Source organism: Neurospora tetrasperma (genome assembly GCF_000213175.1).
Source record: "Neurospora tetrasperma FGSC 2508 unplaced genomic scaffold NEUTE1scaffold_81, whole genome shotgun sequence".
NCBI lineage: Eukaryota > Fungi > Ascomycota > Sordariomycetes > Sordariales > Sordariaceae > Neurospora > Neurospora tetrasperma.
Window position 1 is genome coordinate 8,999,560 of NW_009799179.1, and position 22,248 is coordinate 9,021,807.

Sequence of the window (22,248 nt, forward strand, 5' to 3'; positions counted from 1 at the left end):
CCCCCCCCCCCCCCCCCCCCCTCACCAGATCGACCATCACCTCGACCCCGACCTCCTCCAACGCCTTGACATAACACAGCCCATCCGAGTACAGACTGTTCTTCGAGTACAGCTGGATCCACGTCCTCAGCAACCTTTTTCAGTATTTCCTCATCTGGCCACAAGGCAGCATCCTCTCCAGCCCGTCCCGCAGCACTGCCCACTTCATTCGCCTGAGCAGCGAGTTCCACAAGGAAGAATGTCAGGCGCTGGTGTGCAGATACCGAAAGTGCAGCGGCATGTAAAGATCCAGGCCGCTGAAGGCGTCGCTAGTGACGGGAGGCAGCGGAGGAGGACGCCGTAGATGGTTGGTGCCGCAGGCAATGGCGTACTGGGAGACAAGGGCGGCGAGCTGGTGGTCGCCGGAGGAAATTCCTGCTAGGATGATTTTTTTTTGGGTGGTTGTGTGTTCCTATTATCGCGATGCCGATGTTGGTGTTGGTTGAGGTTGAAGTTGAGGAGGGAGAGGCAGTCGAATAGGCTGTGTTCTGCGGAGTAGGTCGGCATGAAACGGTAGGCGAGTGAGTGAGTAGATGTCTCTGATCATGGGGAAAACTGGTGACATTTGACGTTTTAGGTTGTGGTGAGTGATGTCGCTTTCAGAATTCAAAGGCAGGAGAAGCTTCCTCACTGTCGGCTTCGCCTACATACAGTCCGTCACCGTGGGTGTGATGGACCGTGTGAGATCCGGTTGCTCCTGAGCTTGGGAAGACGCTGCAGGGCTGTCTCTTGCTTGGGGAAGCGGTAAAATGCTCATAGCTTATCAGTGGGATCTGGTAACGGTTCCCTTCATCGGCGGACAGCGAGGCGAATGTCAATGGGACGGTGAACTCGGTCTTGGTCGCGTTAAGGAGAGATGGTGATCCCGAGCTCCGGGGGCTAGCATGTTGAGCGTTGAGTGAACAGCAACCTGCTGCGAAGGCGGCTTGGTGCTCGGTTGTGGGGAGACCCGGGCGTACTTTTTTTGAGACTGGATTTCTCATCGGAGGCGAGCCATACCGAGTATGGGGACGCCCGGAAGAAGGGGAGTGGGGGGTATTTTGAAGGAAGATGGAGTTCATCTTGGTCTTTCTGTTTGTGAATGTTCAAGAAGGTAAAAGTGGTGTCGGCTATTCGATCGAGCGGCGTGACGGTGTCTCACAGAAATGTGGAGAAAGATGAGTGAAATTAGCTGTTCAGCTGGTAAGGCAGACACTACCTATCCTGATGTGCTCACATGGTAGGTCATCAAGGGAGTATCTCTCAACTGGAGACCTTCTTATTCGCTTTTATCGGAAGCTGGTTCTATTTGAAACCCATTGGTGGTTGTGAATGCAACTTCTCTTCATGTAGTATGCGAGCTCACATCGACCCGTTCTGGAATGAAGCTGAAGACACTCGCAGTATACCCTTGGATCAATTACTCTGATACATCAAAAGACCATGGCATTGCTTCTTGGTTCTCACCAGGCTTTGGTAATAAGGACAGACGTCGTCTCGTCATCTACGAGTGTCTCCTCCTGCGGTTCATACGTGCCCAATGAGACTTTTACTTGAAGTTGCCTTTCGCTTGTCATTTCGAGGTTTCTCCATACCGAGGATGGCGCACCATACCTGACACCTCCTCTGGTTTATCGTCCTCAGGCACATGTTCCATGTATCATGGCACTATGTTTCGCGATTCCTATCCCATCAACCTACCGTACGAGTCTTGTTCATAAGCGCCATGGATTTCCAACACTTAATACTCCACAAACAAACTTGGGAAACCGTCATAATTTACATCCAGACTGCCGTCATAGGTTCTTCTTCAGGTCCCGGATTATAAGTGATGACAATCTTCCATGCGTCCGGAGTCTCCCGGAGGTATGTAGGTATGTAAAGAACTCCAACACTAGGTGTTCATTTGATTCATGCCATCGCGATCGCCGCCTGAGAAAATTCAATTTTTCTCGTAGATCAACAAGTCAGACCACATCCTGTTTCCACCAGAGGGTTCGCTTGTATCTGGTTCTCTAGTGGTCACGCAAGTATCACCAATGTTGAAGGTTGGTCTCTGAACAACAACATGTATCAATCTAGGTAGGTTTACAACGAAAGGATTGACAACTGAAGTCCATTGCAGGCTGCGTAGGTACGACCTGACCTCTTTACTCCACCTGCCACAATTTCTGCCATTGTTCCTTCCATCGTTCTTTCCACCACATCTGCCGCCGATCTTGCCGTCTGCCCGGCACGCCCTTCCCTTCGGTTCCCCCATGACAGACATCGGATGACGGATGACACACCTGCCCGCCGTCCCTCGTACCTTCCAAGTCTACTAGTGTACCTAGACCTGACCCAGGCACTCACCATTGGCAGGCACCATATAAGGTTTGTTATCTACCTAGTTTCTCTACCACAGCGGGGAGCCCTGTGTTTGCTACTATGGCGCAGTGGTTACCGTTGATGATGAATACTTAACTTGGCGCGGCGGTTTTCGTAGGTAGGTTTGCAGCTGGGGCATTGTCGTTCGTTATACAAGCCTACCTGGGCGACTTGGCTTTTCATTCCACCATTAGATGGAGGAACAGTTGGGGAAATGTTGACAATAATGGCTTTTGCATTTCCCTTTGTCATTTTGAGGTTTCGAAAAGGGTTTGTTTGTTTGCCAATGAGGAGGGGAGGTTGGAGATGGCACTTGGGAGGTGTGGAATGGGTGATGTGATGTTATGTTTATCAGCATCGACGAACTGTGATCTCGCTTCCCTATGCATTGTTTATCCAGTCTCTTGGTAAGTAAATACCTTCGAGACCTCAAGATTGCTTAACGAATCGTCAAGTGCACATGTGTACCCTACCGCCGCCGACAAGTTTAGAGCCCGCAAAGGCTGCTATCAGAAGCGAAGGCACCATTATAACTCTAACGAGCCGTTCCCACCTTCGATGGTACGCTCCGTAGATGTTGCTTGCTGCGGTTGATGGTCCCCATCGTCGAAACACTACCTATTATAGACCTCGGCACTTATTGCTCTCCAAGTCCAATGCACTCTAATGCTTTCAATGCTTCCAAGGCTTTCTGTTGCTCTCTGATATTATCGATACTCCCTGGTAGTATATAGTAGGAGTAATGTTTCGATTATTGATAGACGCGAAGCTGCCTTACACGTGACTTCTTTTTTTTTTCCTTGATTCCTCGATTTGTAATGCTTGTGCGGTGTTTATCGATCGGTAGCCATCTCATAAGCTGCGAACATCTGAGGTTAGGTAGGTAAATGTAGACAGCCGCGAAGTAGTAACATTATGTTACCTCGTACCAGAGTCATCCAGATACCTGTCGCCCTTACCAAGCTTTTAACCAGCTTGATATACGTACCTCTACATGCAACAACACGAGTTGATCATTTGCCGACTAACGCGCCGGTTCGTTCCCGTTTAATGTAAGTAACCTTACCAACGTCTACCACACTCGCACTCTCAGACTTCATCTGCAATTTGCCTTGGAAGGACGGGCAACCTTCAAGTAATCTTGCTTTTCGGTCAGGCGCGTCGTCCTTGTTAATGGGTAGGTAGTGACAAACCGGATGTTTCGTTCCTTTCGGCGTGGAGTTTTTATGATGGTTTCCATTAATTGAACGAAGATAAAGACTTGTGACTTGTGAAGAAGCTTGGTATATAGGTCTTAAAAGCTTTCTGTAGCTATGCCATGTCGTCACGGACTGGGCAAGAGGCCTCTATATAATCAAATGGTTTTATGCTGGTTGGGATGTGAAATGAAACTCGCACATTAATGACAATAAAAGTCTTATTCCCTAGCTATAATCTTAACACAGCGCCATAATGGCATGGGGCCCCTCTTCAGGTTTTCGGTAGGCGAAACCTTGCGACACTCGCACATAAAGCTATAATATACTTCAGTTTTATGCTTCGTTTCTTGACCTCTTCTGTTATGATTGTATGGACTATTATAGCTCGAGCTCCGACTTCTTGACTGGGCTACCTTTATGCTTTCACAGCTGAGATGGACAAGAACGAGATCAAAGGAAACGTGTTCCGTCCGGAACTTACCACCGGGCTATCTGCTCACGGACTTACAGACAGGGGTTCCGCAGTTTTCATTAGCTGTTGGGTTGGCGAGATTAACATGTGAGACAACAGTTGAGTGATATCACAATGGAGGACAACCGGGCATAGAATTAGTGTTGGAACGTGGTTGACACAATGATGGCTCTATTCCTAATCACTACGCCATGCCATGCCTCATCATACGATGTATGATGTATATGGACTCCCATTCCACCCATTCCTGTGTGGGTATTTCCCAGTTCCAGGTTCCCATTTCCGGACCTTCCCTTCCGAGAACTTGACCGGCGTACCGGAGAGAACTCGGCGGATGGAGAAAGAAGAAATATTTGCCACTTCCAACTTGTGAAGATGCGTGGCTGAAATGCTTGCTACCCCTTGATCGATGCAGAATGGGGTTGTTAAGACACTCTTGAAGAAAACGGTATCAAGGGGAAGACAAAAACATGAAACCAAACAGAAAAAGGAAAAAAACAAAGACAAAAGAAAAAAAAGAAAAAAAAAAAAAAAAAAAAAAAAAAAAAACCAGAGCGCCATACCCATGGATCCCCAACCCCGTTCCCAATAATGCAGTGACCGACCGAACCCCGGACCCGACCTGCGACCCGGTTCCAAAGTTGATGCTTGATGTGACAAAGGAAATGAGTGAGTTTGTGTTACAGACGCAAGTGTTGTTGCTTGTTGTCGGGAATAAGAAATGGTACAGAATCAAGTGACAATGACAAATGGGTTGTGTGTAGGTAATACAATCCATCCCTAAGCAGATGTAAAGGGATCGAATGAGAAGTGAGGTATGAAGTGAAGAACAACACGAGCATGGTACAAGAGAGAGGAAAGTGGTTGGAAGACAGACGGATGGAGGGCGAGAGTAGTGAGAGAGAGAGATCTTAAGATCCCCAAACTTCAATCCATATCAAGATCAAAGCACTCTTCCTCATCAGCCATTGGCGCGTCCAACTCAAAGATGACGCCTCTCCTCTTCCAACCGCCTCTCTTGATGAAATCGTCAGCGGCATCCAGACCTCGTGGGCGTGCCATGGCTGCCGAGACCTCCTTTTGGGGACCCTGACGAGGCTTTGGTGCCACCGTTAGGCCGACACAATAGTTCGATTCCATCGAGTCGCTGCTGAAGCTGCTGCTGAAGCTGTCGGTGCTCGGAGTGGGAGAAGAAGGCGATGCCACGCTTGCTGAACCATGTGCTGGAGCTGATGTTCCTGGTGCTGACTTGTTGGGGTGAAAGCCAAAGTCGAAGCCGTCGTAAATGACCGTTGTTGGCGTGGTAGGCTGGTGAGAGTGGTGATGTACACGTGGCGTCGTCGTGTAGTGATGCTGAGCGTGATGTGGCTCGGGCAGACTGCGCGAGGGCCGGCGTGGTCCATCCTCACTGATGTTCAGAGATGGCCGATGAGTGACGGTTAGGTCGGGAGGATGGCATCTCAGGGGATCGAAGGCCATCCTCCCGTTGCTGCTGGTGGTAGAGGAGCGGGAATCCATGGATGAAGCATCGCTTGGGTATCTGGCGTGCTCAACCTTGCTGAACGAGTGGCCGGACCTCATGGATTTATGGCTCCGGAAACTTCGGAGCATCTTGTGGTTTTGCGTATGGTGATGATGGCTGGTGGTTATAGGGATGCAGAGCATAGCCTGATGCGGACTCGAACAAATGGCGAGAGACAAGTTCTTCGTTATTTGCAATGTCGGTAGTGGTGAAGCGACTGAGCTAACCCCAGTTACTGGGCGAGCCGGTTGGATAACATCGAAAGGAGGAGGGGGGCAAGGGAGCTTTATTTAGGTGGCAGCGTGGTGTAAGCCAGCAAGCGGGGGAATCCACCGAAACTTTGGACTAGTAAAGACGTGGACGCAGCAAAACCGAGCCAGATAAATTAACTGTGCGTTATGTTAAAGAGAAAAAGGCCGGGTGGAGCCTGTCTAACCAATGGGGTACTATGAGCACCTTGGCGTTTCTAGCGTGCACTATGATGTTTCTTGCGATGCGCCAAGAACATGGTAGGAGAGTTAGAGAACAGAACGTAAGAGAACGTCAATAGGAGGCGTCATGGATGGGAGGAACCACGAAGCGTCTATTTAAAAGTTGAAGTCTAGGAGCTGAAGATTACGCCTAAAGGAGGAACAACTAGAAGTAGAGCTACCGGGAGCTTTGAATTCAGAGAACCGCCGTCATTATACACGCCTACTTACATGACTCCACACCGCTGTTTTTATCGGGATACACGGTTGTTTTATCTGGCTTGCAACAATCCTCGTGAATGCTTTGCTAGCTAGCGTGCCTCTAGGTAGTGTGATGTAGTGTACACTAGACAGATTGCCTTGCCAGGTCGACTAGGAACAGGGTATTGGGATTTCCCTTGGGAGTGAGGGGTGCCACCGTGCCTCTGTAGTTAGATCGCGCGCCCCCCTGACATGGCAAAACAAAATGCTGTCTGTACCTTGCATCTCCGCATGTGGGTTCCATTCAGCTGTCTTGCCCTGGAACGTATTTCGTGAGCGCCGGACTTCACCACACATCCTACAAAATTCACCCACAATTCCATGATATTACATGCAGGAAGTCGGGAAAAACTAGTGTATTCTTCAAGCTTCATACAATACTTCCTATCTCCTTGATTCTAAAATGGCTGTATTGTTATTTTTCTGTGTTGATTTGCAGACCCCAACTGCAAGAACCACGCTAACCAACGTTCCACGTTGAAGTGGTGTAAGGGTACCGCGTTGACATGTGCGCAACAAGTCACCACCATGTTTTCTTCCTATCAAAAAGTCCCAATCAAGCAGTGAACCCCGTGCTACGTTACTCTGTGGATACCTTGCTGGCGGCCTTCCACTCCCAAGCTCCCTATCAGGAAGAGAAAAAAAAAAAAAGAAAAAAAAAACACAAAACAGCATGTGTTGACAGGGTACGTCATGATCGGGCATTGCACGAATGCCATCATCGATGCAGTCATGGGCCTCCTGATCAGTGCAATTGTGCCCCCCTGCTCGTTTCAAAAATTCACCGTTCCTGACGCAAAAGATCAACCGCAGCGCATGCGGGCCGCTCAGTGGACGGATGACAGGACTACCAGGAAGAACGATGATCTGGGGAGAAATGCTACCTGGAAGGGACTCTCAGTCTGTGATAATCGAGAGAGTGTTCGCATCTGATGCCTCTGAGGGAGTGATATCTGTGCATGTCTGTGCTCTTCCCTTCGGTGAACCATGAGACCTTCAAAAGGAAAGAAAGCACCGGGCATCATGCTAGGTCGGTTCAACTTTACAAACTTCCGTACTGTGTATATCGGCGAGGTCGGATCTCGCGCTCGGCATGGCCTGACAACCATCGGTGACTGCAAAGATTTTTTTTTTTCATCCTCCGCAGTTCCCTCTGCTCGCTCCCTTCCAAGCCTTTCTCTCTTCATCATAAGCCCATCATGACAAATATCCCACCAGCTCATATCCACACAGACACGGCCCAAGACGTCCAAAAGAACATAACTCCGGCTTACACGGGCAGGGAGTGGCAACTGGGCATCCTCCAAAGCTCCACAACACAGCTCGTTTTCGACCGTTTGAAGCCAGGCAGCCAGTCTCCAAGCCCGAACGCATCGCCTCATCGGCATGTAATTCCCAGGTGTTCGTTCGCCGCTGGGCGATCCGGTAACCGAGCAGCAGGACAGCAGCAGGCATTTACGGCACCCCAGTTGGAACCAGGAATGCTTGGCTCTGCATGGCATTACAAAAAGCGTGGAAAGCATGCGAAAACAAAAACTCGAATCTGTTGGCAAGGTCGTGCCGTACCCTCTGATTGGTTTGACAGCAAATTAGAAAGATCCAAGCCAAGCCTTTTGCCAAGGACAGGCAAGACACTCAGGCACACACAGCCTGCAAGGCTGTGATTCCTGAAATTCCGAGCAGCGCTGTTGGAGTGGGTGTTTGCAACGCCATCATCCACATTGGTGGGCTGTGATCACTGGCGTTGTGTGTGATGACTTGATGAACCTGATGACTGTGAAAGGTGTGCACACTTGTGAGTGCCTAGCGTGTGTTTTAGCGTTGCGTGGAGAACTTCGTTGAAGCTGTGTGAGGATTATTGATCGGCTTTTGTCGTCCGCACCATTTCCTATCTCGGACTATAAGTCGCCGAACCCTCAAGATGCCGTGCCGAATATGCATAGGTTCGGGGGATTCCATGTGCGCGTTACACAGTAGATTGGTCGTGATCGCCGGGAAAGAAAAAAAAGAAAAAAAGAAGAAAAAAAACCAAAACTTGCAAGTCGAATAAACAAACACACGTATACTTCCCGATCCCGAAAACATGGTCAACATAGGTTGTTTTCTAATGCCAAGAACATCCGCCGGCCAGAGGATTTTTTCCCCACCAAGGTTCAGTGTCTTGTAGGACGTACCATAGGACCGCACATGTAACCACCTCTCGCTATGGAAACAATTATTTGATCGGGTTAGCACGATTTGGCTCAGGGGACCCGCAAGTTCAGCAATCGCGGAGACATGCAGTAGCATCGATCTCAATTCGGATTCAGCTTGCTTACCAGGCATCAGCTTAACTCCCCCTGCCTCTCATGATTCAAAATCTCTTTCTTACTATATACACTACAGTATACTATGTACTAACTATACTACATACGGCGAGTCTGGCGAGGTCCAAAAAAGTGGAGGCAAGGCGTGCGTACCTCTAGCAAATACACTACACCACTAAATTTCAGCTTGACCCCATCTACTATGGTGAGATGGGTAAGTTAAACCCGTGGATCAGGTCGTCGACCACACAGTGCTCACGAAGCTCTGGCTGTGGTGGTCCGTGCAAGATACCTGACAAGGGGGTTTTACTTTTGCTCGCAACCGCAGTACGGCTCTAGCGTACCGAGCTTGCAATTTCTCCCAACACACGAAGTGGTGCGTGCTGTAGAGTGCGCGTGCCTGAAAATCACCCCTTTATTGCGTTAAGCTGCAAAAACCTAATCACACAGATCGAGCTATTCCAGACTGGACGAAGCTTATCGTGATCCCCTGCGAACATCGTAAAGTGTCGTGATTTGTGATTTGGCCTTTTTTTTTTCTCCGAAAAGCGACGGTGTGATGCGATGCTCAACTTGCAGAGTGCAGTTTCGCTTCCCCCCGTCCCTCCCCTCCCCTCGATCCCAACTGGAGTTTGTCTGTTAAGCTGAAGGGATCTTCAGTCGGGGACCTGGATGGAGCTTTATCTTGCTTTTGCAAACCTTTGTGTTCAAGTGTTGATCTCCGAAAGCTATTGTAATTGGTATTTTGAACTCCCAACAGAGTACATTTCCTACCGACATAGTGTACATAGCATACACTACACTACATACTAGGTGTGGTGTCGTCATAGCTGAGGTGTGGAGAGAACACCTCCACTCCACTGTATGTGGATGTCCGTACACCAATGGCGGGGTCCACGTACCTGCGTAAACCTCGTTTCACTGCAGCTGTGTGTCTTGGAGGTTTGCTTTGTCTCCGTCGTCAACAACACCACCTTGCGCATCGCCCGAGGTGATGGGCAAAAATAATCAGTGTATGTCTAAGCTCCCTCGAAGAGAGTCTTTCAGTGCCGCGAATCGATTTTGTGACACGTTGTACAAACCGAGCACATAAAAGCGTCTCGCTTTGTGCGGCGGGCTGCCATATACAATGTTCGCTGTGCAGACACTCTTTGAACGGGACCTCTGTGCAAGCGTTCAGTATGACCTATCAAAACCCTCTACGATGATTGAAAAAGAAAAAAAAAAAGAAAAAATAAAAAATGGGTAATCGATTTTTAACATGCTTTTACAGCTTCAGTTCAATCAAAAGTCCGTTCTCAACCGCTAACCCCGGAGTGCTGCGCAAAGAATTCCCACAAGGCTCCGTAGTGTCGGCTTCTCGGCTACCAAGAAGGGATAACGCCTTCCAGGACGCCGGGACGCCGGGGGGCGCAGGGCGCAACGGACATCGTTGATGATAACGGACAGACTTACCTCTTCGGGGATTTCTTGTCGTCAAACAGCGTCTCAGATTTTCCATCGGTTCATTTTCCGTATCTTCCAGAATTGAAAGATACGTCCTGCTGGTTGTCCACAAAGTCGTCTGTAATGTAGTGTACGCACCGGGTCGAAAGGCGTCGAGGTACGTCAAAGACAAGCCTCGGCCACCGGATCGGCAACCAATAAGGCTTATCAAATCCGCATCCTTCCTTTTCTGCTTTTCAATACAGGCAAATCGACCAAGTTTATAAAGACCGTTCCCAGCTTTAGGTATTGATGATCATCACGCCTATGACGATATGGCCAGTGTTGCAGTGTACAGCTATGCAGGAGATGATGTTATGTATGGCCCGCGCACGTCAGACATGTGTCAAGTCTCGCTTTATTCTTGGACCTCTTTCCGGTAAGATCTTCTTCTGAAACGAGACCGAATGCGACAATGAGGAAAATGATGTTATGCATTTCCCAGTCGGTCATGTCCTTTTGCAGGATTGCCATCTTGCAGCGGAAAAGAAGCAATGACTGTGCCGCACAAGGGGACTTTTCTGGAAGTGCAGTGTCTGTCCTAGGTATTCGCCATGAGGGCAGCTTAGCAAACATCAAACAAAGAGTTGTAGTAGGTCTAGATTTTTTGTCCTATCCCTCCAGCTGAGAGAGTTCTCCCTCCCGTTGCTCCCCCTTTTGGACATACGTCCAAGCCCATTTGCACAGATATCTGCTGCAGGTGCACCAGCAGCATTAGCCATTTTGGTTCCTGAGTCACCCGTCGTCGGTGGCTCGACCGGGGTAAGGTAATAAATAATGTGTGTGTGTGTGCACCGGCATCATGTCACGCGGCTGACAAGAACGGCGCAATATCCGCTGCCTAGTTCAGGTACCCGTCACGGCAACCGACCAGTCACATTTCCCGTTCCACAAATCCGTGCTATCGGTAGTCAACCTGATGACCTCTCTCAAGCCTCCCTTGACCGTGCTGCCGTTTAGGTAATGCCCTGGCGTACCTGCTCTCCAAATTGGCGTAGAAACCGGACTGAGTGTGCTACCTCGGCCTTAGTGAGAGTTGCGCCCAAAACATAAGACAGTTCGCCGCCTTCTCCTGCTGAGACCTTTTTGTACTCCCCCAAAGGGCATCATCTTGCTGCGCAATGAGGGTCATAAGTCGAACCCGTATAAGAACTAACATGCCTCTCAGTCATCTTTCTCCCTCCGCATGGACTCGAACGATATACGGCTCAGCCTCGACGCCTTATCGCACTTGAGCCAATCGCAGGAGCCCCAGGCCCCTGGGGAGCGCTCCAGCCCAATGGATGAATAGCCCTTGATCGTTGCCGAGGACGGAAGTTCAAAGATGTTCGTTTTCCTTCTCCCTGCTGATCATAAAGTGCCTTTTTATTGCCTTAAACCGACATGACATTCGGGTCGCAAACAGGGTTGTTGTGATATTGTCTGATGTGTGTGTGTGTGTGTGTGTGTGTGTGTGTGTGTGTGTGTGTGTGCGCGCGCATAACGTCTTCAAAGCAAACCATCGGATTCTCCCTTCAGGCGTTCGACACGCTTCTGTTCCCAGTTGTCGAGATCCTTCGCCGCCAGTCTCTATAGCCCGGATGTCAGCAAAGTTGATTTTAGAGATAGCAAAGCCCCTCCTAGGCCATCAGAAGCTCAATGTCGAGACTTACGTAGTACTCCTCACGAATGTCCACCCTGCGCTTCCTCTGACCCAGACCCAACTCCTCTTCACGCGACACCTGTCGGACCTTCCGGTCGTACTTCTCGTAGCGAATTGCGGCGGCAGGGGTAAGGATGAAGGAGCCGGCAACAATGACCGACATGAAGGGAAGACCAAAGAGAAGGAAGGGGTGCTTCTTCATCATTGCACGGTATTTGGCGGCGAAGGTGTTGGTGTTCGCCGTCGAGGGAAACTTTTTGCTTTGGAACGTCATTTTGCCGAAGAAGCCTTGCGCAAGCCGGTGATCAAAGGTTGAAATATTATTCGATATATTGATAATTGTCGCGTACAGTTGGAGGCTAGGTCGACATCCGAAGTGGGCAGAAACGTCGTCACGGTTCAGCAAGCATTCGATGTCAAAGTCGAAGAAGCATGGACGGCGGGAATGATGGATGTGACGACGGGGCCGGAGTATGCAAAAGCTCAGGTGGGGGCCCGTATGCACCGAAACGTCGTTGCGCGGGGATGGGTCATTGTGGAGGGTTAGGGTTCCACTGCTGACTCCTACGACGACAAAACTCACGAGAACTTGGACAGAACTTGACCTGCGATTGTCTTCCAGCACAACTTAAAAGTAAACTGATTGCAGTAGATATGTGTCAGGCAATGCAGAGCACACTGGCTTTTAATACACAAGATTCATTGTGCTGAACTATGTTAACCAATCTACGTCTCAACAACGAGGACCAAACACCTCGCCCATCACCAAACGGGATACTAGAAGCCGATAAATAATTATCATCACACGTAACCTTAACAGATACCTCACCACTTCAGTAAGCGCCTGTCCTCTTTTTCCACTCTCCCGCCTTAACAACCTCCACCTCCCTTCTCCCCGTCCTAACCGGCGTCCCCGCCTCCACCCTCAACCCCGGCACCTTTGCGCCCTTCTTCCCCGTTGCCCAAACCGCCACGCCCACCCAATTCTCTCCTTGATAATTCAATATCCCCTCAGGAACGGGGAAACTACTCTGTGGACCAATGTGGCTTACGTACCGTCCGTACTGGAAACCATTGACATAGAGCCAGACTCTGTATTCCTGTCCTGGCTCCAAAGAGGTGGAGTTGTCAAAAACGAAGCGGAGGGGAATATCATACTGCGTGGAAGGGATGGAGAGGAGGAAAGAGGTGGTGTAGAAGGCTACGCCTGGTGAGGAGAGGCCTGTGAAGGGGGTCGAGGCATTGGAAGAGGAAAAGGAGGAACTAGGAGGGGAGGGCAGGTGGTAACCTTGTCGTTCGATGAAAAGACCGCCTTCGTTCAGAGGACCGCGGGCTTTATCGCGGTATTGCTCGCCGCCTAAGTTGCCGGTGAGTTTCCAGGTTATGTTGGATTTGGGCAAAGTGGTGTTGGTATCAGAACCAAGGGAGTAGTCCAGAATGCCCCGCGGAAGCTTCATGGTGTCATCGCCAACTGTCCAGTCCTCGTCGAGACCCATATTGTCGACCAGCACAGTGAAAACGTAGTGCTGCCCTGCGACGAGCGGGGAGGGAAGGTCGTACGTGTCGTTGTGCACAGAGGCCGCGCCGCTACCGGGCCAGCTGCCCACAAAGGAGGAGTTGAGCCAGACGGAGGAGCCAAAGGCGCTGCCGCCTATCGTGGAGATGAACAGCTTGGTTTCAGCGCCCGTGGCAGTGAAATGGCCGCGAAAGAGCAGGGCGCCGGTGTGGAAGCCATAATCGGAGGCGTAGAGGGAGACGGGGGTCTTGAGCGGCCCGACGTAGGTGTTGTTGGTGGATTTGAGGTTGGCCGAGGGCCAGGCTGAGTCGTCATAGTCGGGTTGGATCTCGGGGAGGGAGTCGATGTAGTACCATTCGGCCGTGGAAAAGTCGGACAAGGAAAAGAATGGGGCCTCGGAGTCGATTTCAACGATGTAGTTGCCCTCGGAGTCTACTCGGTACTCGGTGGTCTCCCCGTTAATTTGGAGCTCGGAAACACCAAGGGGCACGCCGATCACTTCGAGTGTGGTTGTGGTGTTGAAGTCGGCTTGGAGTGACAAAGAAGTGCCATTGATGGAAGCGGATCGGATGAGGTATCCACCATTTACAATCAAAGAGGACAATGAATTGGTGATCTGGGGTGCCCAGTAGTTGTATGCAGTGTTGCGATCTAGTTCGTCAATTCGTTAGCGATGAGACACTCCGAAATATGGGAGATCAAACTGAACCGACCCAGAATGTAGATATGCAGATTTCCTGCCTTAAAGATCCTCCTTTCGGAGTTCGCCTTCCACTGTACAACAGTGAACAATTTCTTGTCATCCTTCTTGACCGTTTTCACCTGCACCGGTGGGCCTGTTGATGTCCACTTGACTTCATCGGCAATTGCAAGCTCGTGCGTTTCTCCTTCACCACCATACACCACTAACACCGTTCTATTGCTGAACTTCTTCCAAGTAAAGATCTCAGCTGTCGAGTAGATCAATTTGTGGTCATCGACAGAATAATCCGCGACGTGTATTTTGCTGTCTCGTCTGCTCAAAGTGAGGGAACCGCCCAGAATGGGGATACTCAAATTTCCAGCCGAGGTTGGCAGCGAGAGGGTGTAAGGGGTTGAAGCAAGCGTCTGATAGTCGGTGTGGCGAACAACGTAAAACGAGCCTCCGTCCGGGGTATAGTTGACTAGAGCAGTTACAGTGATGTCCGTGTTCGGGCTGTAGATGCCCGTTCTATTGCTAGTGTCAGGTGTAGCTGTGAGGTATCCAGGTGAAACCTTTAGGAAGTTGGCTTCCAGTTTCAACTCCGAATACTTCTCGCGAGAAACGGTACGATCCTCGGCTATGGCAGCAGCATAGTCGTATGAGGTGTAGCCTCCCGGATGCCCCAGGTTACCCCAGTTGGTGCCTCCGAAAATCTACTCTGGTTAGGCCTGGAGTTGTGAGGCGGGTCTTGGGGGGAGTAGCATACCATATATAGGTTAAAGATGGTAACGCCAGAAGCAAACATGTTCTTGTAGAAGACACGGACTTGCTCATGGTTAATGAGTTGCTCGCACTGGTCAAAGCCATATCCACCCCATGGGTCAAAACTGCCTCCCTGCTCGAACAGTCAGCCTAAGTTCGGTGGACTTTGAAACTTGGTACTAAAATACGTACCTGAAACTCTGGTACGGTGTATGGAGTAGAAGGGCTAAATTTCAGGTGCTGGGCACGGTACTGCGTAATCAAGTTACCCAAAGGCCATGTTGTGGGATTTTTGCAGTCAAAACCCAAGGGATAGCCATCGTGCCCTATGCACATTGTCAGTCAAGCGTATCCTCAGTCCTTAGAAGATCTCACGTACCGTAAATATCAACCTCTCCTTTTCCTGAGCCAGGTAGATTGTGACCCCCAGTCCATGAAGCATCGTTGCTCATCATAGGGAGCACAATACCGGCGTTTCGCGCCTGATCAATCACATATTGCATGTAGTCAGGATCCGGAAATTTGACGCCTGAAGCGGCACCGGTATACTCGTTCTCGGGTTGGTACAAGATGATGGGGCCACCGTTGGTTATTTGGTACTTGGCTATGAGCTTGTCGACGTTCGCGACGTAGCTTTCAGCTCTGTCAGTCCAGTTTCCATATGGAAAAGGTTTGATTATCGAGGCTCTTCACTTACTTGTCGGTAGCAGCGAGGTACTCTGGGTCTGCAGTCCTCAAGTGTCCTTTGATTCTTTGGAGCCAGCCTGGAAAGCCGCCTCCAGACGCCTCGGCATCTGTAGGGTTGTAAGCAAGCTGCACTCGACGTGTTTCCATATGGGGGAGACTCACTGATGTAAGGTCCAGGTCTCGCGATTAGGTACATGCCCGCCTCCTTGGCCGCCTCGAAAAATGCCGAATAGTCAAAGATACCTTCACCACGGAAGATTCCCGGTTCTCCCTCCAGTAATGCCCAGTCGAGATAGAAGGAGACGGTATTGAGGCCGAGAGCCTTGACCTTTTGGAAAATATCCAGCCATAATGACGGAACAGGCAAGCGAAAAGGATGGACCTCGCCGCTGAAGATCATCAACCGCTCACCTTTGATGAAAAGCGAAGAGTTATCGAACGTGACGATATCCTGCAGAAGTGTCTGGGGCTTCAAGGTCTCGGCGTGTCCCAAACCTGCCGCTGCAGACACGGCCAACAGGACGGAGAGCGGCCTCATGATGTGATCCTTTGCTGTGAAATCACAAAGGACAGTTGACAAGTCGCAGATGCAGCCACGATGGGGGGAAGACGCAGGAACCAGGCATCTGGAAACCCCTTATATCTGTAGTTTGTTTCCACTCGGTCTATGGTGTCATACGTACCTCAGATATTTTCCAATGGACGGGTACCTGCTAAGAATAGCTCGACTATACCAATTGGCGTAGCTTCGCCGCATCCAGCTTCCCTTTGCCCTCCCCCCTTCTGCTTTTGAGGGTATACCGCATACGATAACCAGAACTCACCTCATACAAGCCGGATTTGTCTGAACACAGAACTAAGCTCAACATAGTTTAGTACATCAGATGACGATGCTAGACCGCAAGGAGAATGAAATAAATCCGGTTTGAAAGAAAAGATGCGGTAGTCCCTTGGTAACGCCGTAGCCGAACGACATCCATCCGCTGTGTTGTTGAGCATTGCGACCCTGCGCCATGTTGTGCACATCGGATGCCGGCTCGATTGTGGTGGATTTTGTCATTAAGCCGAGGCGGGAGATGCACGGTAGGCGCAGGAACGAGATAAGATCAGCGGCATTTCAGGTTCGCATGCTGAAGTTTACAAGTTGAACGGTGCGTGATTCGTGGGGTATTTGGCCGTGTATCGGTGCATCTCGAATTCGCTGCAGATGAAGTCATATGAGAAGACGTTGTTGACCAGGAAGAAAAGGCGGCCAATGCTACTGGAAGTTTGGCGCTGGACAGACGGAAGAAGGCTACATCGACCCACTTTATGTTCTGTGCAAGGCAACTTGAAGGGAACGGGAAGAAACTCAACTTCCCGCTCAGTTGTGAGGGGAAGGTTGAGAGGGGTTTTCGAGGATGACGGAACAAGCCGATGATGACTACTGTTTATGGCAGGAGCGTGGGAGGTTCTTTCGTGTTGATTAGGTTCTCCCTTTCTTTTTGAAATTTTTGTGGACCCATCGATGCATCTCCATTTTCCAGACGACGTGGAAAACTTGAGGCATTGCCCAAGACGATTGGCTGCACGCAAGTCAGTGAACATAATGTCATACGATATCGGCAGGTTTTGGCATTGTATATCCTGAGGGCCTTCAACCCATTCCGGTCCAAATCCAGGACTTGCCGTGATTTTCACCAACAGCCCTCACTTGACCATCACACGGGAGCGTCTTCATGAAGAGAAGGTGCAGTGACGGATGATGAGTATCAAATTGAAGAAACGTGGTGGAGACTAACTACCCCACGGGGTTAAAAGTTCACTTCAACCCGCAACAGCCAAGTATGTTCTCATTGGTGCGCATCAAAGTATGTGGGGTTCTGCTCGGTCTGCTCTTTCCCGGTTCCATCCCAGCTCCTTCACTGGAACTGCCCGAGGCGGGAATAGTACCCCACATCCCGCTCTGACATGGCAACCTTCACAAAAAAAACATTGCTCAAGTCCAGTTATTCGAGGCTTCCGGCGCGAGTCTTTCCTTGCGAAGCTTGGAGACATGACTGAGGAAGAAGACACAGGAATCTTGGCGAGTGAGTTAAAAGTTTCTCCAAATTCTGCCGGCTAGAGGTCTTGGTACGTAGTCCTAATTGCGGACGTAGGGGAAATACACTAGTCCCGGACTGGCCTGTCCTAAAGGAAGTGGAGACCTCGCGGCGGGCAGTCAGGAACTTAAACTCAATGCGGGGTCCAAGTGGATGTCTCGAGACTCCATCGCGACATTGAAGAGCGACATCATTTGGGCGTTTATAACCGTCACCAACCGCCACGGCAGTATCAAAGCCTGGACTGGGCTGGAACGATTTTGGTTCCAGGCGCTCAATTTCTTATCTTCATCCACATGACCTTCATCAGATAAACGAAGCCTCGAATCGGCGTTCAGGATAGCCATTCCTCCACAGCACTATGCTAACGCGGGATGAAGGCAGGCCGGAGAGCGGAGAGCGGGCAGGAGGCGTGCAGCAGCTCCCGTCCCAGTGCCTGGTGTGCGTATAAAAAGAGAGAGTCGGGCCTCTCACCCAGTGCTATCCCACAATCTCTTCTCCTCTCTCGAGCTTTAGTTCAGTCGTGACAATTCTCGACCGACACTTTCCAACAGCTTCAGACACAGTTCCCCCGGGCTTATTCTGATTACAATGGCTTCTAGCGCTTCCAAGACCAACATTGGCGTTTTCACCAACCCTCAGCATGATCTGTGGATCAGCGAGGCCTCTCCCTCCCTCGAGAGCGTCCAAAAGGGCGAGGAGCTGAAGGAAGGCGAGGTCACTGTTGCCGTCCGAAGCACAGGCATTTGCGGGTAAAGACCCGTCCCCGCCCTGCCAGTGAATTGATTACGTTGTGGAGAAAAGGAGACGACAGCAGCTAACAACTCGTGTCTCTTCACCGTAGATCCGACGTCCACTTCTGGAAGCACGGTTGCATCGGCCCCATGATCGTCGAATGCGATCATGTCCTCGGCCACGAGTCGGCAGGCGAGGTCATTGCTGTCCATCCCAGCGTCAAGAGCATCAAGGTCGGCGACAGGGTTGCCATTGAGCCCCAAGTCATCTGCAATGCCTGCGAGCCCTGCCTGACTGGCCGTTACAACGGATGCGAGCGCGTTGACTTCCTCTCTACGCCCCCTGTGCCCGGCCTTCTCCGCCGCTACGTTAACCACCCTGCCGTGTGGTGCCACAAAATCGGTAACATGTCCTACGAGAACGGTGCCATGCTCGAGCCCCTTTCCGTGGCGCTGGCCGGTCTTCAGAGAGCCGGTGTTCGTCTGGGCGACCCTGTCCTCATTTGTGGTGCCGGCCCCATTGGTCTGATTACCATGCTCTGCGCCAAGGCCGCTGGTGCCTGCCCTCTTGTCATTACCGACATTGACGAAGGTCGCTTGAAGTTCGCCAAGGAGATCTGCCCCGAGGTCGTCACCCACAAGGTCGAGCGCCTGTCGGCTGAGGAGTCGGCCAAGAAGATCGTCGAGAGCTTTGGTGGAATCGAGCCCGCGGTGGCTCTCGAGTGTACTGGTGTCGAGAGCAGTATCGCGGCTGCTATCTGGGCCGTCAAGTTCGGCGGCAAGGTGTTCGTCATCGGCGTGGGCAAGAACGAGATCCAGATTCCTTTCATGCGCGCCAGTGTGCGCGAGGTCGACCTGCAGTTCCAGTACCGTTACTGCAACACTTGGCCCAGGGCCATTCGCCTGGTCGAGAATGGCCTCGTTGACCTCACCAGGCTGGTGACGCACCGTTTCCCGCTGGAGGATGCGCTCAAGGCGTTCGAGACGGCGTCAGACCCCAAGACGGGTGCCATCAAGGTGCAGATCCAAAGTCTGGAGTAATTGGTTTGAGGTCGTTCATTATGTGTATAGAGGAAAAGGGATCATGGGTCTGGCGTTTAGCGTTATTGCCGAATTGACTTTTGGATTGTAGTTGAGTCTACATGGTGCGTCGCGTCAATGGTGATTTGAATGAGAGATGTCAATGTGAACCGGAACGTTTTGATTCCCCTTTCTGCAACGCAACTGAAGTCTTCAGTTGACGGCAAGTTGAGATGGCATACCTACTACTAGTACCTCTACCGTAGTGTAGAATACCTCTACCGTATGCGGATACTGCAGTTCCTGTTATCGATAAGAAAAAAAAGACGAGATGAAATCAATCCTCCAGGGCATGAAGTCATGGCGCCTAGGGCTCCCCTGTTTGTGCAACACGGCCCCTGACGAGCTTTCTTGGCATAACCCTTACCCTAACCCGACGAGTTGGGCGCATCTTGGCCTCTGGCTTACCGAAACTTGCCTTGGCAGATCTTCCGAGCTTCATCCAATTTTTCCCGACCCGCAATTCCCGCTCGCCCTTGGCTCTGTGTGCAGGTGCGCAATATCCCTCTACAACAAGCAGCACACGGAACCAAGCCGGAACCCCGACCACACTCCGTGCGCCTCTCTCTCTCCACTCCCCTGCACAGGCAAAGGCTTCACTTTCTCCTCCGACATCACCACATCCTTTCTCCGGCCCCTTCCTCCCCCGCACCGCCAGCGACCCCGACCGCCCGGCCCCCCTTCTAGAAACCGACCAATTCGTCAGTCGTCTTCTCCATCCGCGATCCGCAAACATGTCATTCGCCCTTGTTTCCCGGCGCTCGGCCCTCACCTTCGGCCGCCGCGCGGTCCGCTTCGAGTCTACCACCTCCGAGAAGGCTACCGAGGCCGCTAAGAAGACTGCTGCTAAGGCCTCCGAGCTCTCGACCAAGGCTTCCGAGGGTCTCTCCCGCGTCAGCTCCGCCGCCGGCCCTGCCCTTGCCAAATATGCCAAGACCCTCTCCAGCACCCTCGGCCGCGTCGGTGGCCGCACCGGCAAGCTGATTGCCTTCGCCGAGCGTACGGTTTCCTCCCGCGTCCCTTCCCGCGTCACCCCGTCCGGGTTACACCGTCCAATGGCACTTCAATGGCTGACATCCTTATCCCCTATCAACAGGCCAGACCCCCTTCGTCATCTACTACAGCAAGGTCGCTGCTGAGCTTGGCCGCATTGTTTTCAGGGGCCAGAGCATGACTCCTCCGTATGTTCCTTCCAGTGCTCCCCGTCTACCCATGCTTGGAAACCTTTGGGTTGTTGACATGCCTCTTCATCACAGCTCCGTCTCTACCTTCAAGGCCTACTTCCAGAACTTTATCAAGTCCGTCCAGTCCGGCTCTTTCTTTTCCAACGCCGGTGCTTCCCTCCAGAACGTCCGCAACATCTCCAGGACACAGGTCGCCGCTGCTGGTGTTCTCCTCGCTGAGTGCCTCGGCTTTTTCACCATCGGCGAGATGATCGGCCGGATGAAGCTCATCGGCTACCACGGCGAGACCCACGCCGCCGCCCACTAAACGGACTCCCATCTTCCTCGATCATTAACTACCACCGCTTAATGAACGTCAACCAAAGAGACTAGAGTGTTGGGCCGAACCTCAGTCACCAATGGCCCGCGCGCGAGCAATGGGAAGAGGCCTTACTTGATATCCGACAGCAAGGGGTTGTGTGTGCAGGTGTGGGCGCGTGTGCGCAACGTGTGCGTGTGTGTCAGAAGAGTGGTGGGAAAAAAAGGGAATCCAGTTTTGGGAGGGAACGGACGGGACAGAATACCGCGCGAAGAGAGAGAGAGAGACGAGAACGGGAAATGATTTCATGGAATAGAATCATAAGGCGTAACGGGGATCACTTGTTTTTTTCTTGCTCGTTTAGATTTTTGGCCCGACTTCTTTCTCTGCCGTTCCTATCCCTCTCCGCCTCCTCCCCCTTTCTTCCCTGGTCCGGCGCTCTCTCTCTCACCAAACTCACGCAAGTGACCGCGCAGCAGCCAAACGTTGGGTGTGAGAGCTGTGGATAACCGGAGATCGCCTATGGAAACTGACCCCGGCAATACAACGGATATCCTACTCAAGTAGCGCAGAAGTTGCATCTTTTAGCCCCCGGGGTTTGGAATCTTTTTTTGGAGAGTTCGTTCGCAAAGGAAGAGGGAGAGAGAAGCACGAAAGCAACAAGACCATCATCCCAGAATTCCCAGGGAGATTCCGGTTCGGCTCATCTCGTCTCTTTGTCAGCCCATCTCCCTCCAGCTGGGAACCCTCATCACTTACCAATTCTATTTCTCCCATTGTATATTTGTCCCAGGAGCTTGGTTCGGTCCCTCACTGTTTCACTTTTATTTTTACCTTCTGTCGATTGTATAACATATGCTTCATAGACATTTAGCCGCTATTATGTGCAGAAAGAGAGTAGAGACGGAGAGGTCACAAAAGGAGGTTGAATTGAGAAAGATGAGATAAAACCGAACCCGATTTTCAACCTACACATGTGGTCATGTTGTATCTTTCTTATGGCTCAATCATTCCTTCATTCATCAAAGTCACTTGGATTGATTCCAGTTCAAATCGGGCCAAAAGCTCCGGTCGGTCGACCCGGGTCGGTCGATGTGGCCGGCCTTGGGTTTCCCCATGTTCTTCCCAGAATAGACCATGGTGACCATGGTCTCCGACCCTACCTACCCCTGCCCGCCTCTTTCTTTGACTCTGTTGGCCTTAATTGTCGACCTCATCACATCACCGTCGCGACTCTGCCATGCAAGTGGTTTTCATCACGCCCGCTGCCCAACACAACACCCTCGTACCCAAACAAAAAAAGCTTCTTGCTTTTCACTTCCTTGGCCTTTCTTCGAAACGAGACTGTCGACGTGGCTAGGTGGCTGCTTAGTTGCCTCACACGCACCCCTGGTGATTGTATGATTCACTACAATGGAAGGCCGGTCGGTTTCGTGCGGCCCCCGGTGGTCACTGGGTGGGTGACAAACTCTTTTTTCCATG

The 22,248-nt window shown here is 51.2% G+C and overlaps 8 protein-coding genes across 8 annotated transcripts; 3 read left to right on the top strand and 5 right to left on the bottom strand.

Annotated features, from left to right (window-relative positions):
- Positions 1 to 241: 241 nt before the first annotated feature.
- NEUTE1DRAFT_143375 (uncharacterized protein) lies at positions 242 to 796 on the bottom strand (the record flags this gene model as incomplete). The annotated part of the gene is made up of 2 exons (XM_009858900.1): positions 242 to 417; positions 691 to 796. 2 exons carry the CDS (start codon positions 794 to 796, stop codon positions 242 to 244), a joined length of 282 nt encoding a protein of 93 aa, XP_009857202.1.
- Positions 797 to 4,199: 3,403 nt separating this feature from the next.
- Positions 4,200 to 4,448, top strand: NEUTE1DRAFT_119250 (uncharacterized protein; the record flags this gene model as incomplete). Its single annotated transcript, XM_009858901.1, has 1 exon — positions 4,200 to 4,448. One exon carries the CDS (start codon positions 4,253 to 4,255, stop codon positions 4,427 to 4,429), a length of 177 nt encoding a protein of 58 aa, XP_009857203.1.
- A 535-nt stretch (positions 4,449 to 4,983) lies between these two features.
- On the bottom strand, positions 4,984 to 5,667 carry NEUTE1DRAFT_143376 (uncharacterized protein; the record flags this gene model as incomplete). Its single annotated transcript, XM_009858902.1, has 1 exon — positions 4,984 to 5,667. One exon carries the CDS (start codon positions 5,665 to 5,667, stop codon positions 4,984 to 4,986), a length of 684 nt encoding a protein of 227 aa, XP_009857204.1.
- Positions 5,668 to 10,675: 5,008 nt separating this feature from the next.
- NEUTE1DRAFT_53254 (uncharacterized protein) lies at positions 10,676 to 11,203 on the bottom strand (the record flags this gene model as incomplete). Its single annotated transcript, XM_009858570.1, has 2 exons — positions 10,676 to 10,852; positions 11,078 to 11,203. Coding segments are annotated over 2 exons (303 nt in total), but the record flags the coding sequence as incomplete, so codon positions are not given.
- Positions 11,204 to 11,521: 318 nt separating this feature from the next.
- NEUTE1DRAFT_126882 (uncharacterized protein) lies at positions 11,522 to 12,174 on the bottom strand (the record flags this gene model as incomplete). The annotated part of the gene is made up of 2 exons (XM_009858903.1): positions 11,522 to 11,669; positions 11,753 to 12,174. 2 exons carry the CDS (start codon positions 12,014 to 12,016, stop codon positions 11,589 to 11,591), a joined length of 345 nt encoding a protein of 114 aa, XP_009857205.1.
- A 257-nt stretch (positions 12,175 to 12,431) lies between these two features.
- Positions 12,432 to 16,019, bottom strand: NEUTE1DRAFT_93088 (beta-galactosidase precursor; the record flags this gene model as incomplete). Its single annotated transcript, XM_009858904.1, has 7 exons — positions 12,432 to 13,909; positions 13,972 to 14,653; positions 14,707 to 14,835; positions 14,895 to 15,028; positions 15,082 to 15,335; positions 15,400 to 15,496; positions 15,552 to 16,019. 7 exons carry the CDS (start codon positions 15,925 to 15,927, stop codon positions 12,576 to 12,578), a joined length of 3,006 nt encoding a protein of 1,001 aa, XP_009857206.1.
- A 2,042-nt stretch (positions 16,020 to 18,061) lies between these two features.
- NEUTE1DRAFT_93090 (uncharacterized protein) lies at positions 18,062 to 19,267 on the top strand (the record flags this gene model as incomplete). Its single annotated transcript, XM_009858905.1, has 2 exons — positions 18,062 to 18,222; positions 18,315 to 19,267. 2 exons carry the CDS (start codon positions 18,062 to 18,064, stop codon positions 19,243 to 19,245), a joined length of 1,092 nt encoding a protein of 363 aa, XP_009857207.1.
- A 586-nt stretch (positions 19,268 to 19,853) lies between these two features.
- NEUTE1DRAFT_119251 (uncharacterized protein) lies at positions 19,854 to 21,173 on the top strand (the record flags this gene model as incomplete). Its single annotated transcript, XM_009858906.1, has 3 exons — positions 19,854 to 20,283; positions 20,381 to 20,465; positions 20,541 to 21,173. 3 exons carry the CDS (start codon positions 20,019 to 20,021, stop codon positions 20,773 to 20,775), a joined length of 585 nt encoding a protein of 194 aa, XP_009857208.1.
- Between the last annotated feature and the right edge of the window lie 1,075 nt (positions 21,174 to 22,248).